This window comes from Capricornis sumatraensis, chromosome 23, assembly GCF_032405125.1.
Source record: "Capricornis sumatraensis isolate serow.1 chromosome 23, serow.2, whole genome shotgun sequence".
Taxonomy (NCBI): domain Eukaryota; kingdom Metazoa; phylum Chordata; class Mammalia; order Artiodactyla; family Bovidae; genus Capricornis; species Capricornis sumatraensis.
Window position 1 is genome coordinate 12,275,181 of NC_091091.1, and position 12,548 is coordinate 12,287,728.

The 12,548-nt window shown below is 33.6% G+C and overlaps 1 protein-coding gene across 3 annotated transcripts in view; it reads left to right on the top strand.

The window, feature by feature from the left end:
* KIF20B (kinesin family member 20B) overlaps positions 1 to 12,548 on the top strand; it is a 76,980-nt gene that overhangs the window by 35,377 nt on the left and 29,055 nt on the right. For all 3 annotated transcript variants that reach the window (XM_068961447.1, XM_068961448.1, XM_068961449.1), the window contains 3 exons: positions 5,430 to 6,666; positions 7,004 to 7,142; positions 10,878 to 10,997. In XM_068961447.1, coding sequence (XP_068817548.1) covers positions 5,430 to 6,666; positions 7,004 to 7,142; positions 10,878 to 10,997 — 1,496 coding nt within the window. The remainder of the gene's footprint in view (positions 1 to 5,429; positions 6,667 to 7,003; positions 7,143 to 10,877; positions 10,998 to 12,548) is intronic.

Here is a 12,548-nt window from a genome sequence, read left to right on the forward strand (position 1 = left end):
TTCACCTTGTTTGGGGCCATAGAGTAGTTGAGAATTCAGGGTAGATGAAAATGTAGGACCTGTCGATCACTAGGAAGTGGAAGTGTGCAGGAGTGAGTGATCCACATGGTACAGCTAATCCTAAGGGTAACCCCATTCATGGAAGAGATGATTATATAATAGTCTGGGTTGTTAGTGATAAATAATTTGGATGTGAGTAGGTTTATAAATTTAGGTAACAAAATACTTTTTCCCCCCCTAAAATCATAACCACTGTGGCTATTTCTTAATTTTTGTCGTTAAGAGACTATAAGGACTACATAAGAGATCATATGAAAATTGTAGCTATAATATAACCATTTTTCACCCTCAACCTGCTACTAAAAAATCTCCAAAACAAAATATGTGATTTCTGTACTTACTAGGATAGGATTGGGGGCTGATAGTTATGCAGGATTGATGTTTTCTGCTCTTAAAAGGAAATGCAAAGCTATCTCCCTATGAAAGTGAATTTACTTCTTTGTGTCACTATATCCGTACTTTGGGTAAGCTGATTAACCATGTAAACATTTCAAGAAATAAGCCTTCAGAATAGTAATAAAGGAGACAAACCAGAAATATGCTGTAGTCTGCTCACCTGTGACTTTTCAACCAAAACTAATTTTTGTAGCAAAATACAGGTAAAGCAGTATATGTACAGGTTGGATGTGCTGGAAAGATTGAATTAAAGTAACTGTCTTTCTTATTGCTATGTTTACTTTTTATAAGTTAACCTATATTAGGCTCATATACTGTATAATCTACTTCATCTTTATTGCTAGACTAATAATTTAATTTCTCCCTAACACTGTTCTGAATATGTTCTATGGGTCCTTTGATATGAAACAAAAATTTCTAAAAGGATAATGTGAATATCTGAATATCAGATGCAAATCTAATTTCCTGAAGTATCCTTTGTAATTATCTAGTTTATTAAAGTATAGTAAGAGAACAACATGACAGAATGCTTTTATTGATCACAAAAGCTATGTTGCACTTAATTTAATTTACCTCAAGGTTTAGGGATATGTCCATATAGTATACATGACTCAAGTCTCTTCTCTCAGGATATTCAGGATTTATTTGTGAGCTCTGAATTTCTGTTTATCATTTTTAACTTGCTTACATCCCATCTCTCTTGATAAAGGGTTTAGACATTTTTTTTATAATTTGTCTTCTTAAAGGGCAGAAGGATTAGTCATTTCCACTGGTGAAGTTCCACCGATGAAGTCATAGGTGTGAAAATTGTGTCATAAGTACACAATTACTTAAAGGGAAATAGAACAGAAGTGTGAATCAGGGGGAAAGAAAGTTATTCCACTTTGGGATGACTTGGCTACAGTTTTGTAAAATGTTAGGAGACAGTCTGAATTTTAAAAAATTCGTTAGAATAAATGGGCAAGTTTGTTATAAAAGTAAATAAGAGTGAATCTGTTAGTTTCCAAAGTAGCTAGAATCCTTAGAATAAACTGAGAATCTGAAGGACCTAAATTATGAAAATGTAACTACAAACATAGGGAAATCTTCAAAAATCAACTCATTAGCTTTTCAGAAACCAGGCTATGGAGCAGGAGTAATGCCATGATTTTCCTCTCCTTTTTGAGTCAGAAGAGACAATATAATTTATAGGGATTAAAACATTATCCAGTGTGCTTTTAGTTAGTCTGTTAAAGAAATCTTAGAATCCTGTTACGGGATTACATAATTACTGCTGCCCAAGAGCATTTAAACTATTGCGTGAAGGAAAAGAATATGGATTGTATTTGGAAAATGAAAACAAACAAAGCTTGTTTTCGCAAGTATACTACTGAATGTAAAAATGGATAAATTCTTGGAGTGGCAAGATGATGTTCTCAGATTATATAGTGAGTTTGGGGTGAGGGGATACTCTAACTGGGATTTTTTTCCCCCCAGTCCTATTGAGGTATAATTGAGAAATAATATTGTGATATATTTAAACTGTTTAACATGATTTGATATACATTGTGAAAAGTTTCCCACCATGTTAATTAATTAATACATCCATCATCTCATGTATTCACCTCTTTTCACCCTCTTTTTCTTTTTTGGTGAGAACACTCAAGTTACATACCCCAAGCAAATTTCAGTTATACAATACATTGTTATCAATTATAGTCACCATGTTATAGTTAGATCCTATGAGCTTATTCATCTTCAACTGAAAAACTATACCCTTTTACAAGCCTCTCCCTGGTTCCATCAACCACCATTCTACTCTTTGTTTCTATGAGTTAAATCTTGTTGTTCCCTTGTATTGATACCGTACAGTATTTGTCTTTCCATGTGTAGTTTATTTCACAAAATGAACCCTCCAGGTTCACCTGTGTTGGAGATGGCACGATTTCATTCTTCTTTAGGTTGAGTAATTATATTCCATTGTATACATACTTATACCCCTTTTTAAAAAATCCGTTCACCCATCCATCGACACTTGGGTTTTTTTCAATGTCCTGGCTATTGTAAAAAATGTTGCAGTGAACATAGGGCATGAACTTGCATGAAATTCAATAGTGATTTCATTTCCTTTGGATTTATACTCAGAAGTGGGGTTGTTAGATCATATGATAGTTTGATTTTTGATTTTTTGAGAAACCTCCATACTGGTTTTCTGCTGCCTATACTACTAAATATCCCCATTAACAGTGATCAGATTTCCTCTTTCTTCTCATTCTTGTCAACATTTGTTATCTCTTATCTTTTTGATGATAGACATCCTAACAAGTGTTAGGTGATAATCTTACTGTACTTTGGATTTCCTTTTCCCTGATGCTTAGTGATATTGAACACCTTTTCCTGTACCTGTTGATTATTTGTATGTCTTTTTGGAAAAATATCTGTTTGGCTCCTCTGCCAATTTTTTAATTGAATTGCTTGATTTTTTGGCTGTTGAGTTGTGTGAGTTTCCTATATATTTTAGATATTAACTCCTTGTCCTACCGGACAAATGGTTTGCAAATATTTTCTCCCATTCCACAGGTTGCCTTTTCATTCTGTTGACTGCTTCTTGTGGTGTGCATACTGTTTGTATGTAGGATAGTATTAATTTTAAAGAGCTTTTTATGATCCTAAAGATGCCTCCTTAACTGAACAGATTCATTAGATTGGGCACTGTTGTCTCGTCTAGATGCTCAGGAGCCTGCCACAGCAGGGGGAAAATTTAAGGGCTTGAATCTCATTGCTGTGTGAGATTTGATATTTATCTCTTATGGAACAATTACATGTAGCCGGCCTGCCAGATAGGGGCTTTGTAATGAAGCAAACTGATATGTGTAGCTCCAAAATGTATTATAGGGGTGACCATCAAGTTCTTCCAGAAGCTTAAACAGATAGGTGCCTGGATCGTTGTGTATGTACGCTCAAGGTGTTTGCGTGTACAATACATTCCAGATTTACCAAATCAGTATGTTTGATATTTGTTTGGAATCTACATTCTGAGCTCTCTTGCTCACTCTCTAAAACTAGAGAGTCACCATTGTAAAAATGATACTGTAAAGATAAAACCTTAAAATTTAAAACATAAAATTACACTACAGTAACTGAGTTAATACAACTGGGCCATGTTAGATTATAAATTTGCACATATCTAGACTGATTACAAAAATTGTGTTTTTCTGATCCAGTGATATGTCTTAGAGATAGAAAAGGAGAACATAAGCAACATAGCTAAATGTCAAAAATAATTCATTTAGGATTATTGTTCAAGTATGTAAAGATGCATTAGACACAGAAAGTCTTCTGTCAGGAAATTTGGAATATAATAGATGAGAGCAACAAGTATACATAGTATTTCAATATAATATGATGTACTCAGATTCATGGGATAATATGTGGGGACTTATTAAAAAGACAGCTATAAAATATACCTTTTAAAGATTCTTTGGACAGTTAACAACTGACAGTAATAGATTTTTGGAGAGTTTCAGTCCCGTTCTCCCTGATGACTGCCTTCTGCATTTGTGGATTTCATATTGTACCTGGAACCTCTAAGCAGGAATTTGATTCTTAATGTGCTTAACGAGACTGCCAAATAAAAATATAGGTGAAATTGACAGATGAATGGCCAATTGAGGGGGATGCATGAAGGTCAAAAGGACGTATTGAGTTGATCAATACAGTATTGTATAAAAAATACATATAAATTGTATTAGAGTCATGTTGTATATAAAATTCACACATATAAACATCAAACCATGAAGTGAAATAGAATAGGAAAAAAATTTAAAAACCAAAAGTTCACATTCTTATGTTTTGAAGTAATTTTCCTAGGATATAAGACACTCATCAGATCAGTTATTATTATAACAGAAATTGTATAAAAACATAAAAAGATAAATTTGTATATCTGGAGAATTGAGAATTATGTTTCAAGAGTTAATCATGCAATCTGTGAGAAAAATTTGAACATAATTTATACTGGACAGTTGTGTAAGATGATTTATTTTGTCAACATAAATGTTAAGAATTAACTTTTAGCTAATAGTGCATCCTCTGGACAGTTTAATTTAATCTGTATCAACTGTATTTGTTAAAGTTCTTGTACTTACATAACATTTAGAAAATGCTTTAACATACATTATATATTAATTTATTTGGCCCTCTTAACACTATCCTGTAGAAAGTAGGGCAGAGAGAAATATCCTATTTTTGAAATGTAGGTATTAAGCCTGAAAAAGACAAAATTTTATTTATTTTTAACTAGCTGAGCTCTTCTGTACAGATTTTCAATTTCTAATAATATCTAACTATATCCCAAACACAGTGTTCCAAGTTCATTTATTTTCTTGATCTTTACAATAACTCTGAGATAGGTGATATTATTATTTCCATTTTACATTTGAGGAAACAGCCATGGAATCAGTTTATTGACAGTTATGCAACTATTAAAGATAAGGCTCCATTAGACTTAGCAGAAGTTTAACCATTTTTCTCCTAATTTCCGCTCTGAAAGTGTAAGGCACTCAGTTTGTAAATCACTGATTTAGTAGACCTATAGTATAACTGTACTTTTAAACTGTTCTTTAGTCAGCCTTAGGGTGTGATTCCCTACCCTCTGTCTCTTAGTAATAATAAAGATTTGTGGTAGACAATTCAAATAACATTAAATGCTATAAAAAGAAAGTAGAAGTAACTGGTAATCCCACTCAGAAGTAGCTGCCAGTATTTTTTGTACATCCTTTGCTAATAACTCTGCTGTGACTTAACAGAACTATGATTTTTACATAATTCGGTTTATACTATGTATGTTTTGCAACCTGATTTTTCTTTTTTAACTCAATAGCTTCTTTGTTTTTCATTGTTTGTTTTCATATGTTTGTTGGCTTATATGGTAGCTTTTTGATTTTATTAAAGTTTGCAGGATTAATAATGTATATATTTTTTTATTTTTAAAGGACTTACACATGCTAGTCCAACTGTCACTGAAGACCAAAAGAAAAGTGAAGAAACGCAAGAGAGCATTTCAGATGAGGAAAACATTAGAGTTCTACAAGAAAATAATGAAGAGCTAAAAACACGTTTACTCACCATTGAGAATGAACTTAAAAATGAAAAGGAAGAAAAAACAGAATTAAATAAACAGATTGTTAGTTTGCAGCAGGAACTTTCTTCTTCTGAAAAAAAAAGTTTAGGCTTTAGTATAGAGGTCCAACAAATTCAGTCGAGTTATGACAATGTGATTTCTGAATTACATGTGCAGAAAAGTATAAATCAAGAACAGAAGGAAAGGATCATGAAATTGTCAGAGGAGATAGAAACTGCTAGAAGAAACATCACAAATAATGTTTCCCAAATAAAATTAATGCAGGCAAAAATAGATGAACTACGTAGACTTGATTCAGTCTCTCAGATTGCAAGCATAGATTTACTCAATCTCAGGGATTTGTCCAGTTGTTCTCGAGAAGATAATTTGCCGAATACAAAGTTACGTCATTTGGATAATGATTATTTGATAAGTAAGCAGGTTAAAGAACATGGTATTCAAGAACTTAGTAGGGAAAGGTCTTTCCATTCTACTGTTGAAGCCATTTGGGAAGAATGTAAAGAGATTGTAAAGACTTCCTCCGAAAAAACCCATCAGATTGAGGAACTAGAACAACAAATTGAAAAATTACAGGCAGAAGTAAAAGACTATACAAATGAAAACAACAGACTAAAAATAGAGGAGAGGGAGAAAAAGAATCAAGATGATTTACTAAAAGAAAAAGATAGTCTTATACAGCAGCTGAAGAAAGAAGTGCAAGAAAAAACCATTAGTCTTGATATTGAAGTACAGCATGTAGTGGAAGGAAAGAGAGCACTTTCAGAACTTACGCAAGATGTTACTTCCTATAAGGTGAAAATAAAGGAACTTGAAGCAATGTTAGAAACTCAGAAAGATGAATGTAGCCATTCAGCCAAGTTAGAACAAGAAATTATGGAAAAGGAATCTATCATTTTAAAGCAAGAAAGAAATCTGGATGAATGTCAAGCAAATCTTAAAGATTCTATCCAAAATGCCAGAGATTTAAGTGAAAGGGAAGTCAAATTGAAAGAAGAAATCATGCAATTAACAAAAAATTTGCAAGATGCTAAACATTCACTTCAATTAAAGGAAGAAGAAAAGGAAACAAACTGGCAAGAAACAGAAAAGTAAGCTAAAAGTTATTAAAAGGTTTAAAAATTTTGCATTTCTTTTATTGATTTTTCTATATAGCTTTTAAAGAATTTACGTGGGCATAACTTAATCTGGTTAAATATAGCATGTATGTTAAGAGAAGAACTTGAACTTTGTATAAACCTGTGGGACTGAATGTTATTTACATGCAGAGTTCTGTTTATAAAATCTCCTGAAATCCTTGAAGTACTCATTCATGCTATGGACATTCCAAGTTTGTGAAAAGATCTAATTTTGTAGATTACTAGTCACACATATGATCCTAAGTGATTAGTGATATATCACTATAGGAAAGTGATTTTTTCTTTTTAGGTTGAAAGAGGAGCTCTCTGCAAGCACTGCTCTTATCCAGAATCTGAAAGCTGATCTTCAGAGGAAAGAAGAAGATTATGCTGAGCTCAAAGAGAAACTGGCCGATGCCAAAAAGCAGATTGAGCAAGTACAGAAAGAGGTTAGCTATTTGAAAAGTTGTGTGGCCAGTTTAAATGATAATTAATCATTGTTTTCCTTATATATCATGTTTAGACACTAGTTTTAGTATTGACGAGAACATTTGTCAACTCTATAATTTTTTTTAAATGACGAGAACTATTATTTGACCAAAAATTTAGTCAGCTTAAACAAACCGAAAAATGTCTGATAGTAAGAAAAAATATGTGCCTTGTATAAGATTAGAACCTTTTTTTTTCTTGTAAGGACTAAGCTCAAGTCCCCTCAAAAAGTAAAAAGTAAACTTCTGTTTACAGGTTGTATGTAGGAGAGTATGTAGTGCAGTTGTAACAAGTTTTTATTATAATTTGATTTTAAAAATAGGAAATACGTTCACATGGTTCCAAATTTAAAATACATGGAAGTATATATAGTGAGGGGAAAACTGCCATCAAGCTTCCCACCGAGGAATCAAATGTTACCAATATTTTTTTTCCTTCTCCGTCTTCCTCTGTTGTTCCTTCCTTCTCTTCCTGTTAAAAAATGGAAACCTCCAATAAACACTGTGTGAACCTCGTTTTTCTTCACGTAGTGTATCTTGGCTGTCTCTCCATCTCAAGATATAAAGAGTTTCCAGATGACTTTTTTAATGACTAGGAACATGTATTTATGGTTAATGAGTCCCCTATTGTTGAACAATTAAGGTGATTTCCAGTTAATGATGCAGTGATGTTGTTTTGAACTTTTGTAAGTCTTCCTGTGAAATAAATTCCTAAAAGTGGAATTTATGAGTCGCTGGTTTGTACATTTTGATATTTATTATGCTTTTTAGAGATTTTTCCAATTTACTCACCAGGACTAATGTATAAGAAAGTATTTTTCTCTATACTCTTATCCACAAGGTAGTATTTTATCATTATTTCTTTGATATCTGCTAACTTGACATGTAAATAGTATATCTCAACTATAATTCTAACTTGCATATCTTTTAATTAGAATGAACTTTTTTTGGTTTACAGTTTATTTTTTTTTCTCCTGTGGTCTGAGTGTTCATATTCTTTGTTTTAGTTTAGTTTTTTTTTTAATTGTTATTGCTTTATGGGAGCTTATTATATATTTAGGAAATTAGCTTTTCAAGGTGTTAATTATGGATAACCCCTGTAACCTGACCCCTATCTTGCCATTTTTCTTGATTTTGATTATGGTGCTTTTTTCCCTTGGAGCCATTTATTTTTCTTTTATGACTGCTGTATTTTGTATCATAATTAGACTTTTTTTAAAAGTTGAAATAATTTTAAATATTTTTCATTACTTAGAGTTAGTTACAAAAGAATACTTAAATGCTAAGGTCTGAAGAATATTCACACAGCAGATGTTTGTGGGTCTCATCCATTTTTTGTTTCCTATCCCCAATGAAGTTACTATAATGAATCTTTTGTATTTGTCTTTTTTTAGATCTTTTAAAAATGTAAGTTAAACTATATATATATTTTTTTATTTCTACACATTAATTGTGTTCTGAGACATTATCCACATCATATTCCTGAGAGTCATTTATGTATGGTTATAGTTAATCACTTTCACTGCTGTGTAATATTCCAAAGTGTGTGTGACTATACAGTTTAGTTATCTATTCTCTTGACCTTTTAGATTGTTTTCATTCATTGCTCTTAGAAGAGTGATCCTATTTTAAACATGCCCTAGGTATACGTGTACAAGAATTTGTAGAGCATGGGGTGGAATTGTTGGGTCAGGAGATAAAGGGGTATCTTATGGTTTTAAGTTGTATTCCTCTCAGCGTCTGTTTTTATTCACTATATGTCTATTCTAGTTTTCACTCTGTGAAATACATTCGTTCATATTTTCTTTTAATTTTGCTGTCCTTTTAAAAATTACTATTGTGTTGGATTTCTTTATTCTTGTGTCTGATTCTTTTTAAAAAAATTTTTGTTTATTTATTTGTTGTTGGCTGTACAGTCTTCATTGCTGCACGAGCTTTCTCTAGTTTCCATCAGTAATTCTTTACCACTTCCCACCAGGGAAGTCCTTGGTTCTAATTCTTATAAAATGTATTGCAAATACCTTCTAGCTTACTTGCTGAAAGTCAGGCCTCCTATTTCTGTGAAAGCCAGTCATTGTTACACTTATGTCTGTGATTATTTTTTCACTTAATTTTTTTCTGTTATCTCGATATTTATTTTTTTGTTCCTTAGTACTTTTAAAAAGATTTAAAACTTTTTTATCCAGCATTTGAAGTCCTTGAATAATTTTTTTAGGTAGCATAAGAAAACTCACAATAATATAGCATTAATGTAAATTAAAAATGAATGAAAAGAATGAGTGTGAACTTTCTGATCAAATAAATTATAATTTTCATGACTGTTAGGCCTGTACTGGTAAAGAGAAGCTCCCGCCATGACTTGGTAGATACCCTCCGTATCCATATATGTAAAATAGTTAACTCTATGTGCTTGTGTGTTTTTATTTTTATAAATGGGATCAGCTATATATAAATACTGCTTTTAAAATTTGTTCTAATTTTAAGATTTTTTTTTTTCGTAGTTTTAGGTGGTATCTCTTTTTAAGTAATGTTTTATTGTGCATATGACCAGCATTACTCTCAAGGGCGAGAATTAAGAGTGTTTTCTGTCTTTCAAAATAAACAATGTATAATGTTAATGCTAATAATAATAGAAGCTTACTCTGGATTGGTGGTTCTAAGTTTACATGTATTATCTCATTTAATTTTCATACAAATATTAGGCATAGGAACTATTTTTAGCTTCCAGTTTATGACTAGGGAAATAGGCATTGAGAGAGATAACTTGTCCAGTGTTAGAGCTAGGATGGAAACGGAAGCAGTCCTTATGTGCATCTTGGTGCGATACATAGTCTCTATGTTATTGGCAGACAGTTTATTTCTGTAAAATTGAAGATGGTGTTTATTAGTGGAAGTCCCTTGTTTTTGAACAAAATAAGATAATATATAAAATTAAATTTTATTAATGTATGATTATAAAAGGAATATGTGTTTATTTTAGTAATTTTGGAACATACAGGAAGCTGAAAAAGAAATGTAAAAATCACCTGAAACCAAAGAAATACTATTATTATGGTATCTCCATAATTTTTATGAAGGGGAACTTTGTTCAGTTAATTTCCTTTGGTTTATGAGAGCCATAGCTATCTTGAAAATTGCCCTAAAAATGTACTTTGATTACATGTTTTCTATACTTATCCCTTTCCCTTCTCCCCTCTCCTCCCTGCTTTTCCTTTAAGATTTGCATACTAATTCAAAGTGCTTTTTGATTTCTTTAATAGGTTTGTAGGATTAAGTTTGTAGGATTAGCACCAAAAATCAATTGACCTTCCCTTGCATGGGTATCTTTTGATCTTGTAATTGTTCTGTTTTCATCCTCTACATGCCATTATTAGCTGTTAAGTTCTTTCTTATATTACTGGATCATATTACTTAATAAATCTTGGAAATCAGATTCAGTATTTTTCCCCTAGAGTATCTCTATTGATTTTTCCATGATAATAATTTCCCTCTTGCATGCATGGGACTATTCTGAGTCTTTTTTAGTAGTATTTACAGAGTTTGAGATTCTGATAATTTGAGTTGCATCATGTATGTTGGAATCTGTAATTTTTCTAATGCTCTTAAAAGGACATTAATCTTTGAAACAGTGGCCTTGAATTTTAAACAACAAAAGCAATTAATATTTTTAGAAATACTTAATTTATTACTTTGTAGGTCTCTGTAATGCGTGATGAGGAGAAATTGTTGAGGATTAAAATTAATGAACTGGAGAAAAAGAAAAACCAGTGTTCTCAGGAAATAGATATGAAACAGCGAACCATTCAGCAACTTAAGGTAACAGTTTTGTTTTTAAAGATGATTTCAGTAGATTCTGGTGGTATATTTTAGTGTTTAATTAAATGTATATATATATTTTTTTAAGTAAGAAATGGATAATCTGAGGATTGTAACCTGGGAGACAGTCTTTCAGAAAGCTCTTAGGACTGTTCTACCCATTAGAGGTCAAAGCAAAGTTGCATACTTTTTGAGACAAAGGGTTATGCATCAAATGATATATTGTTGACAATTTACAGTACTCAGATGTGCAGTATAAAGTGAGTAGGGGGTAATCATAGCCCTTTGACCATAAGAAGGAAGGTTATCTCCTAAGGAGTTACCTTGTTGGCACCAGGAGAAAATAGCTTTTTCCCATCCAGCAGGCATTCCTGTGTCTTCTAAGGAGAGGTTAATGCCAGTGCATAATGCACAGTTAAAATAGGGTAGGAGGCGGGCACAGAGAATTTTATGTTAGAAAAAAATTTTTTTTTCTTCTCCTGCCTTAAAATGTTTATCACAACTCAGGACTCTTAGGTGGTAAACCCAGCCCAGTTGTCTGGTAAAGGTGCCTAGAACAGCTGGGATTGCTCCAGAGATGCGTTTGCATTTGCCGTCAGGGAAGGGCACTGCAGCCCCAGGTTTAGGGGAGATTCCCAGGCCTTGGGGAGCCCAGTTTCACGGGGATCTCTTAGTCTGCCAGCAAGATCCCCGACACCTGCAGAACAAGAGTCACGTTTTCAAGAGATGTTTGGAGGCTTTTAGGGGGAAAAAGCTGTTAAAATCCTGCTTTCAAGAAGACAATTATTTCATGATTCCAACACCTTAGGGATCTTTAGGGGACTTTGAGGAACAGCTATGAGTACTTGGCGATAAATGATTTGCGCATCAATCCAAAGGAATGGTGAGGTGTCAAAACAGATGGAAATTTTGTTTATAGTGTGCCCTTATGTAACTAGACACCGACTAGGTTCCTTCCCTCACTGTCGGACCACCTTTGACCACCGCTGTTGTTTTCCCTCCGTTTCTGTCCCCATCTGCCCACCTCTGTCGCTCTCCGTCTGCTTCTGTCCTGTCCGACCACCTCCACCATTCTCCGTTAACAGCCTGTGTTCTCAGGTTCGGCTGTCTGGTCGCCCCCTTCCACCGCTCTCTGTTAACAGCCTGTGTTCTGAGTGTTTGGGTGTCTGGTCGCCCCCTTCCGCCACTCTCCTCTGTTTCTGTCCACCGTCCTTGTTCTCTGTTTCAGTTGTGGCAGTGCTGCCTGCATCATGCTACGTCCACCTGCGTCGCTTTCCATCTGCCTACTCCGCCTTTCTCCGTCTGCTTCCATCCTGTCCGTCCACCTCCTGGGTTCTGTTTCCTTTCTGTGGGTCCCTCTCTGTAGTGCTGTTTCCGGTCTGTTTTGTCCCTGTCTGTCAGCCTTGGTAGCTCTCTGTGTTTCTGTCCGTCTCTGTCCATCCACCTCTGAAGCTCCTCCCTCATTTTCTGTCATTGTCTCTGCACCATCCCTCCAGCTGCAGATGGAAGGTTAGGTTACCAGACAGGTTAAAACTAGAATTGAAGGATTTC